Raw genomic sequence first — 25,456 nt, forward strand, 5'->3', positions numbered from 1 at the left:
TCAATAGATAATCAGCTGACATCTTCTCATAGTATACCCCCGATTCCTTGACAAAATATAATTGGGTCTGTTGTGTAATGCAGATGTCTTATGGATTACTACTTCGATTAGAGTATCTGTATCTTTATAAAAGATCACAAAAGGAAAAACCCAGAAACAGATACTCATTTCATGAATCCCAGATCATGTGTTCTTTCAGCTGCATAGTTGCATATGTCTGTACTCTGTGATCTGCAAAGAAAGTATATCGTCGTGCGCATGGCAGATTGTCATTACAGCGCTTCCTTGCGCCTGGTAGATTGTCGTTACAGTGTGAGTGCGCATGGCAGATTGTCATTAGGGTGTGGGAGTGCACATAGGGTTAACATTCTGCCATGCGCGAGGAAGTGCGCTAACAACAATCTGCCATGCGCATGACGATATGTACTTAAAATGTGTTTTGCTTTGTTACTATTACATGGGTTAATATACAATGTAAATTAAGATAAGAATGGAAAATCTAAACTTCATCAATACAGGTAATTAGTGAATAGCATGCATGTAAATCTGGTATAATTTGAGAACTACAATGTATTTCAAGGAAATATTTTTCCACTTCAGAGATTATAAGTAATTTATCACATATTGTATAAATATTTATTTTACCAGAGAAGTTGAGATTATAAGTTTGTATTAATGATATGTGGCAATACATATGATGCGAGGTCAGATAAATGTAAATATTCAAATTTTATGAAACATATAGAAATTTATACGAGGACTTTGCAATACATGTGTATATATTTGTATACTAGTATGAGAAGAAGTCTCTTTAAAGTGGCATATTTTATGTATGACTCTCAAGGTTTGAAAAAAATACTCCTTTACACAGTGAAGCCTTTCAATATCTTTCAGTGAACATATGTACATGTTGTGCTTGTGACTCTGCAATATTTCAGGAATATAACTTGCTTAATTTATCCATATTTTTTGTGTTAAAATGTTACGTAATGCGCTCTGCTTATCTGTATTTTTTTTGGGGGGGGGGTGGTTGTTCATTAGGACGATATTGTCAGGATGTAAATTCCTTTACAGCAGCAGGAATTTGGTGTGTAAAAGGAGAGTTAGCCAAGTAGAGAAAAGGATTACCTATAATTGACATAATGGAACAAAACAGACATTCAAGTAGATTTTGTGACAAACTTCTTTATTATTTGCTTTTTTCCATGAAGTAAGACATTTTTTTTTTAATGTTCAACACAGTATGAACTTTCATTTTCCATCACACATTCACAGGCAAACAAGTAAATGAAGTGGGGAAAAAGTATGCAGGGCAAAAAAAACCCCAAAAAACAAACAAAAACTTACAAAACAAAATTCTTCATTTTTTGCAGGGTCCACTAATCATCTCGAAATTTAATGCTTACAAAAACATGACAAGATATCTTACCACCATCAAAACCTGGACATACAGAAGACCCTTGTTTTGTTGAACTGTGTGTGGTGTAAAAGAATTTGCAGATAGCATGGTAATCCCTCCCTGTTTGGGCAGTACAGTATACTCCCGTTGTAACAAAGTCCTCGGGACCAGTGGTTTTCGTTATAGCTGAACAGTACAGTATGTAAAGATACATAGATGGCAAATTTGAGACCTGAATTTTTACTCTGTTGTAATCAGAATTTCATTATAACCGTGTTCATTTTCACGAGAGTATATTGTACAAACATAATTGACTTTGGTGACCTTATCATCTTGTGTAGTGATATGTCACTTGGAAGACTGAACTACTGTGATGTGGGCGAGGTGAGTACATGCAATGTACTAAGTTTCTATGTTTGTCTTTGTGATTTCACAATGGTAAGCATTTATTTGGATTTTGTTACTTTTTATTAATCACACTTCCATTCTTGATTTCCACCTATCTGGTTGAATGCATTATGTGATTAGATCCTTGTAGTTTGTATATAGTCAATAAATTATGAATGACACTACAGTGTTTGCTAGGAGTGGCTTCATTACACTTTAAAAGTTGCTGTAGATGATCTTATCCTCCTCATCCTCACAAGGAATGCTGTGGAACATAAAAAAAGAAAGTGAGAGGTGGGTAACAACATACAAATTAGGTTGAGTCAACATCAAGATGTGTAAAAGTGGAAATTTTCGCGGTGTTGAAATGTTCGCGTATTTCACGCAATCCCAAACCAGCACAAAAATAAAAGCACACAAATATTTTTGCTTGCCGTGAGTTCTAGTATATGTCTGGATTCCATGGGATCAAAAACATGCGAAACTCTTCGAAAATTAGTTCCATGAAAATATTCACTTTTACAGTACCACTATTGCAAAATGTATCAGATTGTAATTGGAAACAGCACAATGTCAAAACAAGTACTGTATATGAATCTAAATAAATTTAAAATAAATTGTACTATTAAATCACTAAGTCTTTTATATTAATGGTCAACCTTGCCTGAGAAAACCTTCCACAAGCCGAAAAATGGGTTAAGTTGAAGAAAAGTTTTATCCTGGATGGATATAAACTTGTTCATTCTATTGGGTGTGTCATAATTCATGTAAGTCGAAGGATTTTCTCCAGGCTCTTTGGATTCCACTTTTGCGGTTGACTGAATTTCTTCACGGACAAATCCCTGAATGTAAACAGTTGCATGAACCACAGCAATGAAATGCATGCAGATAAGAGAGAATCTTGGCATGACTTGAATGATGTGGGGTTATATTAAGAAACATAGTATGTTGCATGCAATCACACACACATGTATATTAAACAAAAACTGTCTTTTGCCAAAAGGGTTGATAATTGATAAAAAATCCAACTTTCTAAACAGCGAGTGATTAAGATCCTGATGATTACAATGCTTGAATATCCATCTCATTTAGCTAAAATTCTCATTAATCTTTAGCTCTTATTACTCGACAGTGCAGTATCTGCACTTCTGCAAAAATAAATTAAACCGAAACTCGATGGCCACGCCTGACATTTTTATTTTCTATTTTTTATCATCGTGATGACCTGAATCATCCCAATGACCTTGTTTCTGTTATTAAGCCTGATCATACAAAGATGAAATGGATTTTCACGTCATTGTGCAGAGTCCAATTATGCAATGCCATATTTTGCCTAACATTAAAAAAGATGTATACACGTGGTTTGCTCAATCAAACTTGGTTATTTGATAAATTATGTAATATTACGCAACAGAAATGAGTGTAAGCAAAACAAATGAAAGGTCTGGTGGTTGAGGGTCATGGTAGAATATGAAACGGGGTTTTAATATGCAAATCGTGCACATTACACAAGGCATTAGGAAGAATTATCCCCCAACAAAAGCTTTGGAAAATGCTTTGAACTCTAGTTTGATAAAATGGTGACATGATTTAAATTCAGCTGCAGCCATTTTTGCAAAATCCCCATGCCAGCACCAGCTCCATAAGCTAACTGAACCACACACACAAATATTTGCAATGCATTTGTAACACACAGGCAATGCAGCTGAGCAAAGACAAGTGGTCATTAGTATGGGTCATTAGTAGTAATGCCCTGTGGAAAGTAAAATTGGGCCTTTAGGCAAAATGAAAGACTGGTCAAGTGATGGCTCTTAGCCATTCATTCAGTTAGGAATTTTTTTTTTTTTTTACCATAGCCCGGCCAAAGTGGTAAGCTACACACACATGTTGATCACAAACATAAAAACAAGTTAGCTAGTATTTATAAGGGGAAATAAACATATAGGCCAATCTTTTGTTGTGACGTCAATATTTTCATGTTCAAGAAAAATGAATTTAATGTAATTTAACATGGTATTGTGTAGAGGAATACTTTGTGCTGTCGTAAATGTGCTTCATCTGACGATAGAGTAATTTTCGTGGCTTCACATACCTGTGTGTGATTCCTGAACATGGTGTGGTCTGGCAAGATACTTGGGTACTTGATCAGCCATGTATTGCTCACCTGACAATAACAAAACATGACAATGTTCAATGTCAGAGATGCTATTTAAACCTATTAGATATATTTTCTCTTGCCAATTGTCAAGATTACAACAGCCTATATCATATAAGGGAGAGACTGACAGGAAGAAATTCTAGAGATACAATGGTTTACACAAAAATAAGAGTGCAATCAGCAATGGTTAAAGGAGACCTCCGGATGATTTTCAGACTTTTACGTTTATAAAACAACTATAAATTAGTTATACTGAGTACTGAGTTTCAGTGTTTACAGTGATTGGGATGAAGAATAAGAGTTGGGGCTCAATGAAGCAGAACAAAAGAAGAAGGCATGCATAGATTCTACACAGGTGAACTTGTTAAGCAGGTGGTATTCTAATGAATTACGCTGCTACATTTCTGAAATATGTGAGGCTCTATGACCCCGTTTACAGTGCGGGGCTGGTCTGAGCCGCAGCCAAGCCCCGCAATTTTGTCCGTTTACACTGCTGGGCTCGGCGCGGGCTTTTAATTCAAACCTTTCAATATTTTGTCGTAGTGGCGCTCTGCTTGTAAACAAGCGCAGTTTGGTATATTCTGGTTTCCAGACCCTTTGCCAACTGGACTCCGCGTTTGTCGCCGCCTTTGCCGAAGGAAAAATCCTTTGCAGGGCAAAACCACCTTAAACTATACTAGTTTTCGACATTGAGGCTTGATATCCTGAATAGCGAAATAGTACGGACAGAGGGTCTGGAAGCCAGACTAAATTTGGTACCGCATTTGGCCCAGTTTGCATTTACACTGAGAAAAGGTCAGGCTCGGCCACAGCCGATGAGACCACCTCCAGAGCGTGGCCAAATGCGCGGCCAATTTTGGCCCTGCATTTGGCCTTTTGCGCATTTACACTGAAATGAAGGCCGGGATCGGCCGCGGCCGAGCCCGGCCTTTTCACTCACTGTAAACGGGGTCTATGTCATCAACACTGTTCAGTGCAATTCATCGAAGATTTTTCAGAGTATTGGTTTCTCTACTCAAGGACCACAATAAATTCCACAAATCTGTACATGGAGCTGTCGATTTATGTACTACATGATGTGAAATTATGAAATGGAATGCCCCTTTATATCTAGCAATTGATGCCTCATTAAATGATTCCCAGCATTACTTAGTCATCTACATGTGTATAACCAACAACCATGCCTGGCTGTCTTTTTTTCAATTCAAAATATGTGCACACAGCATTTATGATACATATTTCCTTAATAGAAGCATGGCACTATAAGTTTGCCTAGAGAGACAGCCCTTTAACAAATAGCAGAATTTAGCTCTCTGCTCTGTTTCAAGAGGATTGCATTTAGCACAAGAATCCAATATACCGTCTATGATACTTCAGAATTAAGATTGGGTATCTACAATTTCATGAAAACTGCATTATCAAACTAATACAGTGGACTCCCATTATAACAAAGTCCTTGGGACCGGCAGTTTTCATTCGTTATATCAAAATTTCATTATAGCCGAACAGATAAACAATAAAAATGCATAGAGTGGATAATGTTTCGGCCTAAATTTTAACTTCATCGTAACCAGAATTTTGTTATAACCATGTTCGTTATAATGGGAGAGCAATGTATAGAAGCATTACCAATTTTGACTCTGTACAGAATAAAAAAAGAAGAGAAGTTAAAGAAAAATAAAACAATGGACAAGAGAGGCAGTTTGTTGATGACTAACCAGATGAGGCACTCTGCTTGTCGTGATCCACCACATTTTGTTGGTGGAGGACAGCCCCACCATATCGCCTGGCTGCATTAACCACCCATGATTTGTGGGAGACTTCAAGGACAGTTTCCATCACCAGAGGGAGCCCCTCTTTACGCACGATCTCAGCTACATCAATGACTTGGGTAAGACTAGAAAAAAAAAGGTGTTTGCACAGAACATCAAGAAAGATAGTACAAGCATGTGCATGTGAATTACAATTGCACATAAATTTTCATTAATTGATAGTGCAATGTGAAACATAGTCAGTACATGAGATGTTTATGCTAGCAGGAGTAGAAATGTAGAATGAGGTGAAAGATCATGTAGCTCTGAACATCTAGTTTCACTAGGTTCTTACGTCAAAGGGAACTCTACAAAATATCAAGCACGCATTTTGTGATATTTACAGTTAGCACGACACTGGCTAGGGAACAGTCATTTAACCTACCAGGTAAGTCACAGCCACTACCTATTACTTGACAGGACAATATTTGCAGACTTATGAAACATGCCATCAAAGTAAACAATAGTTTTGTTTCATCATCCAAACAGAGGCCCTCTTTACACATTACACAGACATACACTCACTACCAGGTACTCCCTTTAAAATGTATTTTGTATGTTGACAGGCATAGAGCCATCAAACCATTGAATATACAGACTTTCGAGCAGTATAATGACCACCCCTCATTAACATATACCGGGCATGTAGTCTGGCAGTAAGGCTGTGAAAATGTTCACTGTCTCAAATTGGGTATATGACTGGTAACAGTGGACATGTTGTAGATGAATAGAGGACTTATAATTATACACCACCTGATTTCTATTATGTGTACAGTACCTAACACATTTTTATGAAATTGACAAGAAATTGTCTCTGTAAGATGCAAAATAATACAGTCACACTAAATCAGACAAAAAGGCCACAAGGCAGGAAAAAGATGGCTTCCATATAATCAATACTCACTTAGCTGTGTAGATGGCCATTGCTTTGCCAACTTTCAAATGACTGGCCATTGTTGGCATCACTCTCCAGGCTTCCTCCATGTCGATAATGGCCTGTGAAGAGAAATTATGATATCTATCATTCAAACTGGAACACAAACGTGCAGAGTAAAGGAAATACAGATGAACAGATGTGCAGTCATTGGGATACACTGGTTTATGATGAAGTAACTTGTTTAAAGCCCAAACAAAGTTCTGGTACGCCTGCAAAAGTTGTCAAATTTCGCTCCCAAATGTGAACGTATGCTTAGGAAATGTGCAGGATAATGATGTTATTACAAGATATTCGATGGGTAACGACGAAAATGCGAAATATTAAGCAAAAAGGTTCAGTCTCAGAACTTACCCGAACGGGGTCAGGCTAAACTCGGACTCGGGGATAACTCGGCTTCGCTTTGACAGCGGGATGAGTTGTAATGGTTGTCCCTCTGATTGTACAGTGTTGTCCTATGGGAGCGGCCTGTATAAACTACTAGTAGCGCTTCGTGTTCTGGCTACTCGCAGTAATGGTCCGAGTTGTTACAACGCGCGCATCAAAAACCTCTTTTGCGCGCATGCAAGATTAGTGTGCGCCTATCAAGCACCTCTAAAACAAAAGGCGCTTGATAAACAACAACAAAAACTCCAAAGACCGCGCGTCTCAGCAACTGAGGACCGCGCGCTGTCATTTTTGTTTTGTTTTGTACAGGATTACGTTAGCACGCATTTTCCTGTCCATTCAGTTAGGCCTCATTTGGTATTATGCAGTGGCCAGTAGAATGTGGCGATCACTTACTGCGTGTGAATTGTCTGAAGTAGGGCCGAATTTTTCCCAAGACCGAGTTAGTCTGGAGCCTTCTGGAATAAAAGTCGGTTTTCCTACTATTATTATTTTTCTCGAAATACTCCAAACCGACTCATCATTCCGGCAAACCGCGTCAGCCAGGTAAGTTTCTTAGTGGACTCTTTCGATATATTGCAAGCAAAAATGAAATGGTGCTAGACGGGTTTTCAAGCACTTACCGAAACTTAGTTTTCACTTTAACATAGGGCAAAAACTGCACAAAGACATGCCTATATCAGTCATCACAGTGAGATATCTCTGCAAGGCAGTATACATGTATGATGACCATAATAAACATGCTTACATATTACAGTCAGAATCCTTTACAATCAATAAGTGCACCCGCAACACATTAAGCCTTCTAGTACAGTGCACTTCTGTTATAATGAACACGGTTAAACGAAATAAAAATTCAGGCCGCAATATTATCCTCTCCGTAGTTTGTTATTGTTTATTTGTTTGGTTATACAAAATTTTGATATAACAAAAGAAAATTGCCGGTCCTGAGGACTTCATTACTACAGGAGTCCACTGTATACCGGTACTGGAAAGAAGTCCATTACAGCAATCGGGTGGTTGCAACCACATAAAAGGACAAAGGCTTACTCCATCAACTTGTAGATCTCCTATGAACCGTCTGCACTCTTCTAAGCAGGAGGGATAAAATGACACATTCTCTGGCCATTTGACCTTGTGGCTGATGTCCCAGGATGACCGCCAGTTCTTGAAATTTTTCACAGCAAGCTTTTGGTGGGGTTCCTCGCGGTCAAATGAATGCACTCCCCCAGAGTGTCCAACTGCATGATGTAGAACAGGTTAAGAAATGGCCCTCATAAAACAAGATCTCTGATTTCAGTAAGTTCTTTTCATAATGTCAGTTTACACTTAGAAAAGTGGTGAAGTCTGAAGCACTCACATACTGTAAAAGTGGAAATTTTTGCGCACTTCGCGCAACCAGAAACTGGCACTAAATAAAAACGTGAATATTTCTGCTTACCGTATGTTTTAGTATTTGATGTCTTGATTCCGCGGAATTAAAAACACGCAAAATTCTTCGTACCCAGCCGAGAGCGAAAAACTAGTCGCGTAAAAATATCCACTTTTACAGTAGACATACATACATTGCACATACCGGTACATGCTCTAGACACAAGCATATGCCCTCTTTTTGTGTGCAGTGAAATCAGGCAGATCTATGTGGTTCTGTGACCATGAATTACACTAAATTTATTCCTTGCAACCTCAAGATTGAAAATTTATTTTAATTCTTTTTGAACATTTTCTTGTAAGAAAATTAATTTCCCCCTTCACAGGAAGGTACATGTATAAATATAGAAAACCACAAATTGCACTCCTTTTGTGCTCTAAAATGTCTGTACGAACATATACCATTTGTTTGGTGTGTTTTTTGTTTTGTTTTGCTTTGCTTTTTTGTTAGAGTGTTTCACCTACAATGGAGTCTAAATAATAGTAGTATTAGTACTGTACCTTGCTCTGCTATATGTTCCTTAGTCTTACTTCATTGATAAACTATTGTTTGTGTTGGTATATACGTGGGAGATATTGTTGTGACATTGCTGTGTTTTCTTTCGCTCTTGCTATCTATTTATTTATTTATTTATTTATTTATTTATTTATTTATTCATTTATTCATTCATTCATTCATTCATCTCTTTGGGGAGGGGTTGTTTGGGCAGTCATTCTATTGTTCCTACCTGCTCTGGATAGAAATAGGGTCATAGCACCCGACCCACTGCCAGCTTCAATTATTGTGTCTCCAGGAGATGCATCAATCATCATTAGCATGGTACAGCAATCCTGTATTAAACATGATAAAAAGGACTTTTGATGTGAGGTACACTATGCTTACAACCCTTATCCTGCTATGCATTCCATAAAGGGGATAAGACTGATACAAATGCTTTTCCCTTGCAATATAGGTATACCCCTGGTATCTCAAAAATATAATTTTGAGGGTAAAAAAAGGTATCAATTTTAGTTCTGATGAGAGATAATAAGATATGGAAACCACCAAATGGGATAGTTGCCCTCAACAATGTGTCAGAGAAAGAGCATAGATACATGTAGGAGAAAGCAACAAATCAATGACAGTTTGAGCAGAACTGGTTGAACGTTTCATTGCAGGGGCGGCTCCAGGAATTCTGTAAAGGGGGGCGTGACTAATATTTCTGGTGCCACTTCCGGGTTTCATTTCATTGTTTTTCTTTTTATTTCTTTTGTTTTTTACGAAAAATAAAAGGGGGGGCGTGCGTTGGTTGCGCCCCCCCTCTGGATCCGCCACTGCATTGTATGATGGAACTTACACCAACTGACTGAAGTGTCAGCTCTATGTCATCAGAACTGGTTACGATGTAGCTGAAACTTCTCAATGACAATTATGCATTTGGTCAGATTATACTAAGGGCTTACATTAGGTTAAAAAATATATATATCTTGAATCGTTCTTTCAGGTTCTATGCCATCAATTATAGTGCTATAAAAAGAATATTAGACTCGTATATACCTTGGGGTAGGAGATAACAGGACCTCTCCTCATGTACAGTACATATTCTTCAAGACTTGGTCTTCTGACCATGAGCTCGATGTCCATATCTGTGAGGAAGACACTTCCACTTGGATGACCGATGATGTCTGCATGCCTGATGTTGCCAAATTTGGACTTGAATAGGTGGTTTGCATCGAGTTCCAAAAGGCGCACAAGCTTCTCCTGTCTCTTCAAGTTTTCCCTGATGACAAGAATATACTCCCCATCCACAAGAGGAGGATTACTGGGAAGTGAAGTAATCGAATCATCTTGTTTCCCATCATTTGTTAAAATAGCAGTTTGCTTGTCTTGATTTTTGTTATGGATTACTCCCACATCAACACCATTTTCCCTGTTGATACTTCGACTTTCTTGGCAAGCTGCTTCCTGTTCATGTTGACTGGGAGAACTTTGAGAAGTTTCAGACTCTGCTGAATGCAGCATCCCACTAATCCTCTGCAGAGGAGATAGAATGCGCCTGCCTCTGAGAACGCTCTTGCGACGAGCTTCGAGGTAACTGAATCGCTCCTCAGCATTGTCCCCACTTCCTGCATCTTTCTCCACTCCGACATTGCTTCCAATTCTGTCTGAGTCTCTTGAGTGGCTACAACTTCTTTCACCTGGTTCATTGTTGGGGGAATTGCACAGTCTTCTTGCTTGCCATAGAGTAAGGTTTTGTGCTTTGGTAAGTTGAAGAAAAGGAGCAGCTTGTAAATTGCACTTGCCTCCACCAACTTGTGCAATGGCCATATGAGAGAGCCGAGACAAGATCCTCCTGGAGCTCATTCTTGTTCACAATTCTGCAAGAAACAAAATTACTGCCGAGATGTTCAATCTAAACTCATCAGCCTCAATGTTCTGATGAGATCTTGTCTTTGTGGTTAAAAAGACTTTAAGGTTATTTCATTCTGATTAAATATTTGTTACCAGACGGAAAGTACTCTAAGTAGCGGACCCAATTTGCGGCAGGTTAAGGCCTTTTCAACAGTATTTAGTACTTAAATTAGTAGTATTCTGGTAAAACGGGCAACAGAAATTAAATAATTTTTTTTTATTGGAAGAGATACCAAAGGCCTCTTGACAACACTGCATCACAATTTTGTATGGTGGACAATTACCCTAGTCATAATAATCAATTTTATGCAGAAAATTTGCAACCACCAAGAGGACCCGGTTTGCGGCAGAGGGGTCCAGTTTGCACCACCCCACACAAAAATGTCCCTGATTTCTTCAAACATTAAAATTTTGCAAAAACCACATATTTTTTGATGGTCCCACTTGTTAGAACACTTTATTTGGATTCATTATCTCGATCCTTTACCATTTCATAGTTTTTCAAGATCGCATGTATTTCATCAATTTCCACCCATTTTGACATGTTAAATGTGTGTAAATCCCATAGGGGTCCCATAAACCGGACCCATCCCCGACATTTTGGTCACTGTTGCAATCCTCAAAACTGACAAAGGAAATGAATTTTAGAATATTTAACACAATTACACGAGGAATCCTTACCATGCCAGGCCTCTTTTCATAGTAAGATTTTGTATAAAGATACAAACAAAGGATGATGGTGGTTACCTAGCAACAGAACAAAATCTTAACGTTTTGTTAAGAAAGTCATACTTTTTTAAAAACAGCGTGACACAGACAGTTTAAATTAGAATTATGAAGGCCATCATCCGAGTTATTTCATGATTCTGGTATCAAAAGAAAGCTCTTCAGTTGCTCTTCAAATAAAACAATTTAGAAAAAAAAAATACCCTTCTACTTTTGAATATATGGTTAGATATTCCTAGGGGTGCCACAAACTGGACCCCTGCAGCAAACTGCCAGTGCCCTGACTCTATATCCATAGAATAGATAGTAGAAAATGGTGGCACGTGCTGTTCTATTCGCACATGCAAAAGTATTTAAATTTTACTAGAATTCCCGAGCAGGGGCCACGGAACCGGGGGGGGGGGGGGGGGGGCTACAGCTCCCCCACACTTTTGGGTCGTGAAAAAAAAAAAAGAAAAAGAAAGAAAAGAAAGATAGAAAAAAAAAGAAGGAAAAATCAGGGAAAAAATCATAACATCCATGAATTTGAATTTCCAAAGATTCCGCCCTAACATAAAGTTTCCGTCTAAGCACCGGCGTATAGCAAAAATGGGGGAGAAAGGCGATGGGGGCTGTCGACCCCTCTTAAGATTCTGAATAATTCTGAGTGCACAAGACTTATCACTTACCTATGTACCTTCCGAAAAATCAACAGTTCACTCATGTTCAAGGGGAATATCCCCTTTTAATGAAACCTTTCCTCTCTCAGTTCCCCCGATCATTTTTCTTTTGATATTTCCCAAAGGTAATATTCCATCATGCGTATACGAGATATCTCAATTTCAACTTTAAAAAGGCAAAAGCTCCCTTGTACGGGAAGGGTGGGGATAGCACTCTTCCACGCTTTCTCCCTGTTTGTGCCCCCCCCCCCCCCCCCCCGCATACAAGTAGATTATCATACTTGCCAACATGATAAATAGAATCCAGGATGCCTATGCGAGCAGCGCTAGCTTGAATGCTAATGAAATCATTCAAAAGCGAATGCGGTAGAGTTGGCAAGTATGGATTATGGCTACACTTTGAGTTTTCCAAATATATGCCACAAAATGTGTGCACCAATTACCAGACGTTCAACTGCAATCAGAAAAAACAGTCTCCCTTATGTAGGAGGGAGAATAGTGCTTATCCCCTCCCACATCATCTTGCTATGTCTCCTTCCACAGACTTGCACTTCTTTGATTGACAAATTTCCAGGTATTCCAACAGAACTGTGCGCCAGATTGTTGAATTTCAGTTCTAAAAATAAAACAAAAGCTCCCTCGAATATGGGAGGGGTATCTTGCCACCCTCCCATTGATTTGTCCCCTCCATAGACTTAGTACGCTTTGGGGAATGACAATTTCCGAATCTCCCACAAAACGTGTGCATCAGATCGCTTTATTTCCATTTTAAAAACGCAAAAGTTCCGTCGAGCGGGAGGTACATCCCCCTCCCACATCCTCCCCTCTAAGACTTTGTACACAGGGTCTACAAGGTACATACACACAGATGATGCACACGCGGACTTGACCTTGACCCCTCACCCCCCCCCCCCCCCCCCCCAACTGAAAAACGTTCCGCGGCCCCTGCCGAGTAATTCATCTAGAGTACGTTACAGAAATGTAGTTTAACACTGTCACATAAAAATTCTCGTGGCATATATTATTATAAGAGAGGATGCACTGTTCTGCCTTTCATAAAACTAAAAGATGTATTTGTTAGGACAGCATGCAACTCTTGTCTTGCTGGATTGGCCAGCTAGGAAGCTGGATTCTTGTCGTTTCTATAATTCTAGCAAGCCAAGGCCAAGATCCAGTCGCTATTTCTACTTCAGCTGTAGATCTTAGCGTGATCTAGCACCAAACTAGATCTTTTATGGTAATCTCCATAATCATGGCAGTCAGTTTCTAACACATGGAAAAACGGGCAAATAACTGGTACAGTACAACTACAGTACCGTACAATATATTTATTACCGGCATTCCTTAATTGATCTTCACCTTTAGCCTTTTCCCCTCGGAATGGACGGGCGTAATCCGTGAACGTGAGCACACTTTCCAGAGCTAGAGGTTGTTATCAATCACGGCCGTAGTAGCAGCGTAGCGTAGTAGTCGGAAGCGTAGTACAGTATCGCACATGCTGTTGATACCACGTGATATTTGTGGGTACCAATGGAGATCACATGATTTGTTTCCTTACTCGCTGTAGTGTACTCGATATGTAGTGCGTAGAGCGATATGTAAATACAGCTCTATGATGTAGTCATAGTGTGACATGACACTGAATGCTTGTGTAGATAGAGTGTGCAGTTCTGCCAAACGGAAAGAGTGCAGATGTAGACAAGAGTGTACAGCCGAGTGACACGCCGTACTCTTTTCAAAGGATTGACCACCCGAACAAGAACCTCGTGTTTCAGGGAATGATTGTGAGCCCCGCTTGTCCATGCGCAACCAAACTGGCAAAAGTGCAAAAGTCGAGCTGGTAACTCGACATTTTCAGCTAGCTATAGTCTAGTCATAGCCCGATAGGCTATACTAGCCAGTGCAGTGATACTACTGATAGCTCTATAGAAGCTAGCTAGCTCGTGGAAGAGTCCCCGCACAAGCCCGCTCGACGAAAGGTGGCCTAACTACTGTACTACTGCTCCATCTCGATCTCGCTCCTCCTGTATCCTGCTTGCAAAGCAAGTAACGTTAGTGGAGAGGTCTAACGTTACAGCCCGGCGCCCACCTAATAAGATCAAGAGAGAGCACTCGAGCTCGTCGGCAAACAAAAAGGAGGCCGAGGACGAAAGACAAGCGGAGATATCGTTTGATGATAAAGTAAGGTTACAATTATTACCGGTAGACCCTATATAAAATTTAATACATGAATAAATGATAGAGAAATATGATAAAGTAAGTTACATTAAATACTAACATCACATGTAGCTATATTATTACCCTACCCCCTGTACTATTAGTATTAACCCCCAGGGCGGGGTGTTACTCCGGCCCTGTACATTGTATGTTTATATTGTAAATTTATGATGATGATAATAAAGGGTTCCATGTGATATCCAATATGACATTCTAAAATAATTTATCAGCTGTTTAATTATAAATGTAGAGTTCTATAATAGTGACCATCCCAAAAGTGAACAAACGATTCGTGTTCAGGCTGGTCGCAGTTATTAGAGTTGATGCTTTTCATGTTGATGTCGATGACATGATGACGTACACTGTTCCCGTAGGGGAGTAGACCTCTATATTCAAATGTTAGATTCAAATTTACAAGTGAAATTGATATTTGACCTGCATGTCGAACTCGAAACCGGGCATGATGAAGAATGGATGAAAAATGCTTCATACGGTTCCAATTATGAAAGAGGGATTTATAAAAACGGATTTGAATGAAACTTGCAGGAAAACTTGATTATGACACAAGGAAGAGATAGTTAGATTTTGGTAGTGATCGAGGAAATTGAATGGATTCTTTTAAAGGATTTTTAATCCTTTGGCAGATAGGGTTGGAGTTCAAGCAGCATGTATTTGAGGTTTATGCATGAATCCTCTAAAGCGCATGCTCTGCTCGGGCAAGGTGCTGTATAGCTAGAAGCTGATGATGTAACAGAAGGCTTTTCATATTGGGGAAATTGGGCAATTTTCAGCTTGCATTTATTTAGTTAGATAATTGTTTACATGGGTTTTACAGTAAAACTAGATAGAGAAATTTGAAAAAGTTCTTGCAGTGAATAATTAGTAATTAAAAGTGCTTGAAAGTAAAAATGTTAATTGTAGTTGCATAAATACATGTCAATGTTTTCTCTTATTCTTGTGTTTGTTCTGCCTCCTTCAGTCCTGAAGATTATTGCAATTAGTCTTGATTTATCATCTGCAGGGGCTTTCACAGTTGAATGTCTGGTGGTTGTTGACATGGAAAGTCTAGTCCAGCTCATGCAAACCACACTGCTGTTACTTGGAGCGGTTTCAGTTAGGCAGTGGTTTGGAGTATCTGCTGCCAAGGGGAACCTGGAACTCCAGTCTCTCACTACTAGTTCCAGCAGTCTAGAGGCTGTCTACACATCTGGAAAGCTTCAGTTTGACCTAAGTTGTGGTTTCCAAAAAGATATTCCATCTGCTTGGAGAGAACCTGGTGTGGTGTCATACATCGTTTCAACAGTCTCAGTCACCAGGTTGAATGGAGATGAAAGAAAGTCGACCATAATGTCACAGGTCTCCTTCCCAGCAAAGTATCAGTTTGAGAGAAAAATCCCTGGTAAGAAAAAAAACAAGCAAACATGCAAGTCTTTTATTGTTTCATAGTTACTTGTAGGCATTCCATGCATATTGTTCTTATACCTGTGGAGAATTACAGTTTCAGGTTTCAGGTCTGTGCACACAACCAAGTAGTTTCAGATCTTGTTGTTTAGGAGTGGGAGGAAGTAAGCTGTTGATAATTTATATTAGTAAAAGATTGATAGTGCCAGCTCTGAATATGTGAGATACGATGTATTATCCTGTACCATGTTCACAAACGTCATACAGGCCCCCATAGGAGTTCGAGAAAACGAGCTTTTCAATGCAGTGATGTTGCATTCAGCATTGTTTACAATTTAATTTCCTGTTCTGTTAAACTAAATGTGCTCACAGGCTCTAGCGTTGATTACTTATTATGCCAAACAAGCTTGACCATTGTGATTGTGTGGACTTTGAGTCTATTTTTCATTTGAATTGGGGCAGAGGTGACCAGTTTTTCAGTTGTAATTGTACTGTGCTCAGCAGTGTTGTTATGGATGAGTTAATGAGTGCAAAGTACATGTTTATGTCACATGCATTGTTTTGTTTGCTTGTGACAGATATGGAAAAGAGAATAGTTCACGCAGCCAAGTCTCTGCTTGAGGCCATCCAAACATCAGGATTAATGTTGCCAGACCTGGCTGACCTCTACGAAGGCATGATTGATGACCTGGTTCAGAAGGTGGACCTGCAGAGTAATTTCAACCAAGTGCATGCATCTGCCACATATCATGTATCAATCATCAAAACTGCCCAGCGCCTGGCAAAGGGAATTTCACATGAGTCGGCATGCCCCGCCCACCAAGCGTACGACCATGCAGGACTTTTTGTCTGCCAGCAAGAGTACAATGACTACATCTACAGGGTGTTGCCCAACCTGCTGGCAGCATGCAACAATGAGGTGTGTAGACAGAGCTTCATTGGCCGTCTCATAGAGAAGATGCTCTCTCAGCTGAATGGTAAGGAGGCAGCCGAAATGGCGGAAGAGCTGTACACCACCCTCGGGAACAACTCCAAGCTGGCAGAAGAGATTGCCCGCCTTATAGCGTGTGGAAACATCAGCTGTGTAGAGCCAGGCTGCGGCATGTGGTTGGTGAGTGTCTTATGGTTGTGCCAAGGATATATGCTAATACAGTGTAGGTTGATGCACCCTAAACTTCATACTGTCTAAAAGTAAATCTTTGTTTCCACTAAACATTCGTTAAACTGTAATTGGTCACCTTCTGAGTGACCTTTAAGTTATTACTGTGGGCAAAGTAAGTATGTAAGATTCTACAGTGCATTCCTCCTTGTTTGGATGAGTGACATAATTATGCTTTGCTGTGAGCAATTTAGCATCAGTTCTCTTCAAGTTTTGATGGTTGCACATAAGTGCAAAGTTCACATATATTCAAAAGATATAGAAACTATATTATGTATATAACCTTGCCAGTAATTCCACTCAGAAATCAATTATAACAGTGGTAAGGTCTTGTTTCCCCAGGATAGCCTTTTCAGTGTTAGGGCAGATCTGCCAGAGGGCCTGCCTTTGTTACTACTCTAGCGTTGCCAGGCACATGTACCAATATATACACCGGGGTCAAGAGAGTCATCATGGCCAAAACATCTTGTCCAAGGATGGAAAGCCTTATTCAGTATACTATTACCTAAGTCGTTTCTATGTGTGTAACCTTTCTGGAATCTTCTGGAATCTTATCTCTCGCTCTGCAGTATGGTGATGGCTGGCACATCTATGGTGCAGACTGGGGATGCTGTGGCGACTACTCCGGCTGCTGCTACCTGGCAACCGAGGTCTGTCTTGTCCATGATGCCATTTGTACCTGTTGCTCCTTCCCAGCATTCTGTCTTGACCCGTTCTGCAAACCCGATGCATGGTGTTCCAACGTCACCAGCACTGCTTCTGTTCCGTAAACATTCCCATCCTCAAAGGAAAAAAACACTTGTTTTCAACATCAGAATGATGCAGAGGATGTAAGTATGCATCCACATGTGTTATGATTTAATCATTGTGTTTGTAGTGTCTAAAACACTTCATAATTTATGGAATGGGACAGGTATGACTATCATGGGCCCCATATCTTATATCTGCTCGAATGAATTTATTTTAACACCCATCTTGATTTTGATTTGGTATCATAACAATTGTATGAGTAACCTGATGAGTAACAACCTCATACAGCTCTATTTGATTAAAGATAATCATGTTATGAATGCGAATAACAGTCACTCTTAAAGTGAAAACATAGTTTTGATAAGGGTGCGAGAACCCATCGTGCACCATTTCGCATTTGTTTGCAATTTATCGACAGAGTCTACCAAGAAACTTACCTGGCTGACATGATTTGCTGGGATGATGAGTTGTTTCGGAGTATTTTGAGATAAAAAATTAAAGTCGGTATATCGACTTTTATTCCAGAAGGATCTAGGTTAACTTGGTCTCACGGACAACTCGGCCGTATTTCAGACAGTTTATACGCAGTTTGTGATCGCCGTTACTGAGTATTCTATACATAGGTGCGCGTTCATTTTGTAGGCGCGCCAAAGAGGTTTGCGAAGCGCTTCCATAGTAAAACACTGTAAAATTCAGAGGGACAACTTGGTCCCGCCATCAAAGTGAGGCCAAGTTGTCCCCGAGTCTGAGTTAGCCTGACCCCAATCAGGAAAGTTCTGAGATGCGAACATATTTGGTTGATATTTCACATTTTCCTTATTACCCAACAAATACCTTGTTACATATCCTATCCTTTATTACAGCATTATTCCACACATTCCTTAGGCATACGTGTACATTTTGGAGCGAAATTTGACAATTTTGCAGGCATACCAGAACCATGTTCTGTCTTTAACCTTAAACTGTCTCATATCTTTGTATCTCTTAGCTTTCATTGATGTAGATGTAGCATACATACACACACCCATGCTGCTGAAATTTTGTTAAATAACATGGAGCTGTGTGATATATGAAGTAGGTTCCAAATACATAAACCTGTAGCCTGTGAATAAAGCCAAATTTAGCAAAAGAAGTAGGACAAAGTGGATGAAAGTGGGCAAATGTTGATGGCAGTTAAAGTGTACCAATGCCTTGGAAATCAAATTTGTGTACAGCTAGAATACACAAAAAACAGCCATGATTCACCTGTGATAGCCCCAGAAAGTATACATATTTCGATAAATCAGAACATTTCTCTATAATAATTTGGCACTTGTGCTCCACATAGTTAAGTTCTGTCCCGTGAGCACCAGTACTTAAATGTGTAACGTGCATTCTAGCTATACACGTATGTTTTTACACATAATATCAAGATACCACGTCGATCGGTTAGCTGCATTATTGCATATTACTATTGTTCAAGATGTATTTGGAGAAAAATATCTATAGCACAATCATTCAATTAAAAGAATCGGGTGATCAACTAGTCTATTTCAAGTCGTGTTTGTTTTTGTATACTCTTTAAGATTTGTATTTAAACCCCAATAAATAAAAATCAGTGACAAAAAACTCTGATATTTTGCAGAGGTCATGTCTCAAGTACATTTGTATATTCTACAAATGTAGCAAACATATACTTAGGGTATTGGTACACTTTAAATGAAGCTTTATTAATATCAGTGAATAATTGTAGTGCTGAATCTCTTGGTAATATATATAGACAGCCCCATTGGTCGTGTGACTCTTTTGTCTTGTACACAGATGTATTCAAAATCACCTGTGAATTCTTACGGTGGACTCACTTAATGTGTTATTGAGAATGGATGAAACAACTCTGCCTTTTACCCATCCATTCAGTTATTTCAGCTTGATTGCTCAGTCAAGCAAAGTGGTTTTCCATAAGGTTCACACAAATCGAAACAAGCTAGACCCCACACTTCTCTCTCCGCTCAATTTAACACCAGCGCACCTTCTGTCCGGTTGGCCCCTACGAAGGGGTGTTGGACAGTACATACGAAGAAGGAAAAGCGTGTACACAATATTTTCGCAGCATGAAATTTTCGCAAATGGGAGCTGATGGCCTCATTCGCAGCATGAAATTTTCGTGAGTTGCCTCTAAATTCAATGCATATAGTGTAGACAAGATCTTTAGTGTGCATTTTAATGTTGCGAAACTCGGCTCTCACTAAATTTGCAAAATTAGAATGCACACGAACATTCCTCATTTTATAGTATTGAATTCCTTTGTTGTGTTACAGTATTGGATTTCTTTGTTGTTTTTGCCCACCAAATCTGACATTTACGTAACATGTCCTTTAGAAGACTAATGAGGATTTTCAGGCAACTAATGCTATGCAGTGTCACACCACAAAGCTGGCTTCAGTTAGGTGCACATAGAATATCATGTTAAATGATGTTGTTTTCATTCAAACTTTCAAAGTGTGATATTTTCATGATATTTATCCAAATTTACTCAAACTTTGACTCATATGTTCATACCTTGTATGCTCTGTAATCTGCATTCTAGTGACTTTTTCTCTTCTGCAAATTCTGTGTGCCATGGATTTGCTTCTTGTAAAGCATATCTGAAAGCAACATTGTTGGGTCTGTGAATGTGCATTTTCAAAGAATCCACAGCTTTTCATGTAAAATACAAAATGTAGATGATTTGATGCAGGTAATTTATATCTGTTAAAGGGTTAACAATATCATTAAGATATTTTACATTTTTAACTAATGTGCCAAATAACAGTTTTTCTCTGCCCTTATTCCAGACATTTCAGGGTTATGAATGTGCTAATGTGAGATATGCTTATCTTTCTACATTTATAGATCTATCTGCAGCATTGAGCTACTATGAACATATAATCTATGCACAAAGTTGCATATTTTTCTGTTGCATGCCAGACAATCATTGCTTCTGATAATGAATGTACTGATTACTTTCAAACACCCAAGTTTTTGTGAGTACCTTTATGGAAAGGGAAAGCATAGTTATGTGTGTGTCAAGTTTCTGAATGAACATACTGTATTTATTCAGTCCAAGAAGATTATCACAAACCCTTAATTCGTGGCAATTCTGTATTCTATTCTGTACTAATTGAGCACGTAATTGAATTTAAAAATTCAATTGATTCCAAAACAGTGCTGAAGTGATAGTAAATAGAAATATTACATTGCAATTTTAATAGTCATTTTGCAAAAACAAGATGTATGATGATAATACCCAACCTTGAAAATCAAAAGAAGAGAAAGGAAGTCTATATTCTCCCATTCTGTTGGACATGTGTTGTATACCGGTAATAGCTTGTCTATACCAAACCAGCCATGATGACTCGGGCCAGTTATTGGCCTCAAGTAAAGTTGCATCTGTGGCACTTGTTATTGAGGCACAGTATATAATCGCAGTGTTATTTGTTACCCACATAAGTGTCTTGAAGTACACTGTAGAATGATGAAAAGGATCCGTCATGAAACATGACGGACTGGACGAAATATGTCATTAAGTATTTGTTATCATGTATGGTGATGTCACATTATTTTGGTGTAAGCCTGCAGGTGTAATACTGTACAATGTATGTGTATGGTACAAGGTTTTGCATCATTCCTGTATGTTGCGTTTAGAATTTAGAATAACAATAGTTGTTATGACTGAAGTTTACTTTGCTTGTGCTTTCTCCTTAATGATGTTTTGTTTGTTTTTCTTTAAAGATGGACATTATAACTGATGGAAGAATTTACTGAAAGGTGCATGCTAACTCACAAATGATTTTGCATATATTGAGCACATGTAAATATGAGATATATATATGGTTCTTGAGCATTGCAATTTTCTTGGTTTCTTACTTTCAAAACCAATCAAAAAAAAGTTCTAAAAATGTGATATATGTGAAAGCAATCACTGTTTATCAGAAATATGCTATATTAAAAAGAGTCGACATGTATGTCAGTCTTTGTCATTAGATAACTTCTCTCTTTTTTGTACACCCTGTAAGGGTATATTTTGATCTTTATGTACCAGTATGCACAGATTTGATGGAATTGCATGATGCTACAACTCAAGTGAAGAAAAAGGTTAATCTCTCATGTTGAGTTACCCATTTGTCTTTATGTCTTGATGTATTATCTGTGATAGACTCTCTTCTTAAACCTTGCTTGCAATATCCATTCCTTATTTTCATTATACTTTGTCATCTAAATGGTTGCAATGTAATCTTATGATTTTGTGTTGATTATAAGAGTGGTGATGTCACCCTTCATTTGAATCATGTATTACCCTCACTCTTCACCAAAAGTAAAGCTAACTTAATATGTAAACTGATGTCAATATGCAGACTGACATTTGGAGGTATTTGCAATAATGATGCATGAAGAAAAATAGGCATTTCTGTGATGAAGCCATACAGCTGTGATGTAGTATTAGCAGTGAAGATCTATCGGGAACTGTGTGTCAATTTTCCGTATGTAAAGCCTCTGCTGTCAAACTCATGGATGCTGTAGGTTGAAAAACAACAAGAATTTGCTACATTTATGCCATGTTGATATAACTCTGTTAGCGAGCTCATTGTTTTTATCATAACAGGAGCAGCAAAGGGTAACTTTTTGGTGAGCCAGATAAAAATGACCCAAAGTAAATGTCTAAGATGAAAATGATTGAAATCATATCAGCTGAATATGTCAGAGGCAATAATGTCAAGAGGTAGTTCTGCTTGGACAACCATATTTCATTGTTGGGCCACCAAAAGGAAAAGTTTATATTGAGCCTTGAATGTATGTCAGAAAAGGAAATATGGTCAACCTAGCCCAAGTCTATTCTATGTGGACTCAAGACATAGCTTCGACTTTGAGAAAATTCGAAAATCAATAGAATATAAAAAGAAGAGGACTTAAAAATACCTTTGACTTTGGTCATTATTTGACTTATAAATGCAAGGTCAACTTACATAAGTGTAAGCAAGGTTGACTGTATATTGAAGATCTGTATGTACAGATCCATGGGCTTGCCATTTCATCTACATTAATTTTGGCTTCTACCAATATCACTGTTTTATGAAAACAATTGATATCTAATATTTCATAGGGTCCTCTAAGTCCAATTTCTGATCAAATCTCTCCCATTCTCTTTGTTTGATTTTATTTTGTTGAATTTCTATTGTTCTATTGCAATCTTTAGCAGGAAATTGCCATATATGATGCTGTGATTTGATGCCTTTTCAAAGCTCATTAATTTTGGAGGATTATGTGTATATATTTTGTGGGTTTATCATCAGTACTATCTTTCATATTTCCTGCAGCAATCATACTACACTGTATACTTACATTATTTTTTTTTTTTCATCTTATCAGATGAAGGAAATGACCTAAGATATGGGACACTTGTTATTGCAAATTGTTAAAGGATCTGTGGTATAGTATTGGTGGAGGTGAGAATGCAGCGTTTAACTTTTTGCGAAATACTTAAAAACTACTTTGAGGAATGTTAAAAAGCATACAATTCTATAGGTAAAGAGCAATGCAATGTTTATTTGATAAAAATCCAATTTGAATGGCTGAGATATCCAAAAACAGAGTAAAACAAAGCAACCCTAATAAAAGGTGGGTTTCACCTTTTATTAGGATCTTTTTGGATATATATCTCAGCCACTTCAAAACCAATTTTCATCAAATAAACCTTGAATTCCTTGTAGAATTATGTTCTTTCATATTTCATCAGAGGTTTCCCATTAAGTAAAAAAAAAAAAAAGAAAAATAATCATCAAAAAACATTGGAAACCTCAAGCCCCATCTCAACCGAAACTGTACCATCCCATTAAGGGTAGTAGCAAGTGCATAATGGCATATTAAGGTTTTATACAATTTGAAATGGTCTTCAGTTGTGAATGCTGAGATTTGTTTATGTGCGTAAACCTCAAACCCCATCTCAACCAAAACTGTACCATCCCATTAAATGTAGTAGCAAGTGCATAATGACATATCAAGGTTTTATACAATTTGAAATGGTTTTCAGTTGTGAATGCTGAGATTGCACATATTTAATTTATTTTTATATGCGATTTGATCATCTGTTTCAGTTTCAAAGGTTGCAGAACAGCATAACTCTACAAATAAATGTTCATGCAAACCTGACTTTCCTTTATATGTATTGCATCATTTACATCCCCGCCCACACAAAGTGTGTAAGGGGGTACATAGGAATCACTGTGTGGTTGGTTGGTTGGTTGGCGTGCACTCCGCTGCAATATATTGTCTTTCAAATTACTTTTAGAAATTGACTTGAAATTTGACATACATGTCCACAACAATATTTAGATGTGCAAGACATTTTTTTTTTTGTCAATGCCAGGCAATGGGTTGCCATGGTAAGAGCATAATTATTGCCACTGTCTCTCCCCCTCTCCCTCTCCCTCCCTCCCTCTCTCTCTCTCTCTCTCTCTCTCTAAATAATATATATGTGTATATATACATGTATATGTGATATGTATAATATATATAATATATATGATATATATAGTATATATAATATAATAGATAGATAGAGAGAAAGAGAGGGAGAGAGAGAGAGAGAGAATTATGTGGTAGGCCTACCGAAATCTTAGTTTTTGAAGTTTTGATGTGAAGCGTTGGCACATGTTACTGCTATATGGTTTAGATGGGCAATTCCATGGGGATGGGACTGAAATTGTGACATACAAGTTGAAAATTCAAGTTGGGCAAATTGAAATTTCCTTTTTCCCCCTGATTTGTTACTCCCATTCTTCAACATATTCCACTAGAAATCTGTTTATTACTTCGCACACTTTCAGTCAGCATGGGTAAACAGGTATGGCAAAATACCTATGTTACACGGACTTTATTTGTTGACATCCTTCATCATTTTGTGTTCTGAAATGATAACAATGAACACATCCACGTTTTTTTCATCCATAGCACATCAACATGTTATGTAACAGGCGCATGAGATCATTATTAGTAAGATTGTATGTTCTGATGTCAACTGCAAGCCACTTTTATTAACATGTTTTTTTCTACAAACCATTAACAATTTCAATCAAAGGTTTAACTTTTTCATCAAGAGTGATACAATGACAATATTCTTAAAAGCACCACATTTGAAGCAAGTGATTTGTATGGGTATTCAAGTGAAAACATGATTTTATTGTTATAATCAGGGGTTTTCAGACAACAACCTCGCCCACGGTGTACTACCTATGTTACACGGACAGTATGTCTTTGTAACAGAGGTACACTACGACATATCAACTGATTTCCTTTATTGTGGTGTGAGATGTTAAAACCCACACATATAGACTTTATGTATGTTCCCACAAATAACACTATTGTAACAGTTCTTTGGAATTATATCTACTGCACACCTGTGGAACAATACCTATGTTACACAGACTTCAATTCTTTGTAACTCTGATATGAAAGAAGGCAGACTTCATCAGAAGAAGAAGAAGAAAGTGAAGCTTTACACAATTTGACCTAATATACACTAACAACATCATCAACTAGTTGTCAACTAAGTAAGAAAACTAATAAAGAGAAATCAGACAAGTCTTCTTGTCTTTTCCATGTTCTTTGTTTGAAATTAATTTCTGCTCTT

General features: G+C 38.2%; 2 protein-coding genes across 2 annotated transcripts; one reads left to right on the forward strand and one right to left on the reverse strand.

Annotated features, from left to right (window-relative positions):
- Window positions 1–928: 928 nt before the first annotated feature.
- LOC139726958 (tRNA (adenine(58)-N(1))-methyltransferase, mitochondrial-like) lies at window positions 929–13,724 on the reverse strand. Its single transcript, XM_071637945.1, has 8 exons — window positions 13,644–13,724; window positions 10,045–10,865; window positions 9,236–9,338; window positions 8,127–8,317; window positions 6,660–6,751; window positions 5,663–5,841; window positions 3,879–3,950; window positions 929–2,051 (listed from the first exon to the last, which is right to left on the reverse strand). The coding sequence occupies exons 2-8, from the start codon at window positions 10,849–10,851 to the stop codon at window positions 1,996–1,998; spliced, it is 1,500 nt and encodes a 499-aa protein (XP_071494046.1). The 5' UTR covers window positions 10,852–10,865; window positions 13,644–13,724; the 3' UTR covers window positions 929–1,995.
- Window positions 13,725–13,945: 221 nt separating this feature from the next.
- Window positions 13,946–21,712, forward strand: LOC139726968 (uncharacterized). The gene is made up of 4 exons (XM_071637955.1): window positions 13,946–14,465; window positions 15,523–15,900; window positions 16,481–17,013; window positions 17,631–21,712. The coding sequence occupies exons 2-4, from the start codon at window positions 15,558–15,560 to the stop codon at window positions 17,829–17,831; spliced, it is 1,077 nt and encodes a 358-aa protein (XP_071494056.1). The 5' UTR covers window positions 13,946–14,465; window positions 15,523–15,557; the 3' UTR covers window positions 17,832–21,712.
- The last annotated feature ends 3,744 nt before the right edge of the window (window positions 21,713–25,456 follow it).

Source organism: Diadema antillarum, unplaced genomic scaffold (genome assembly GCF_040938485.1).
Source record: "Diadema antillarum isolate AM-2024a unplaced genomic scaffold, OU_Dant_1.0 seq00000106_RagTag, whole genome shotgun sequence".
Taxonomy (NCBI): domain Eukaryota; kingdom Metazoa; phylum Echinodermata; class Echinoidea; order Diadematoida; family Diadematidae; genus Diadema; species Diadema antillarum.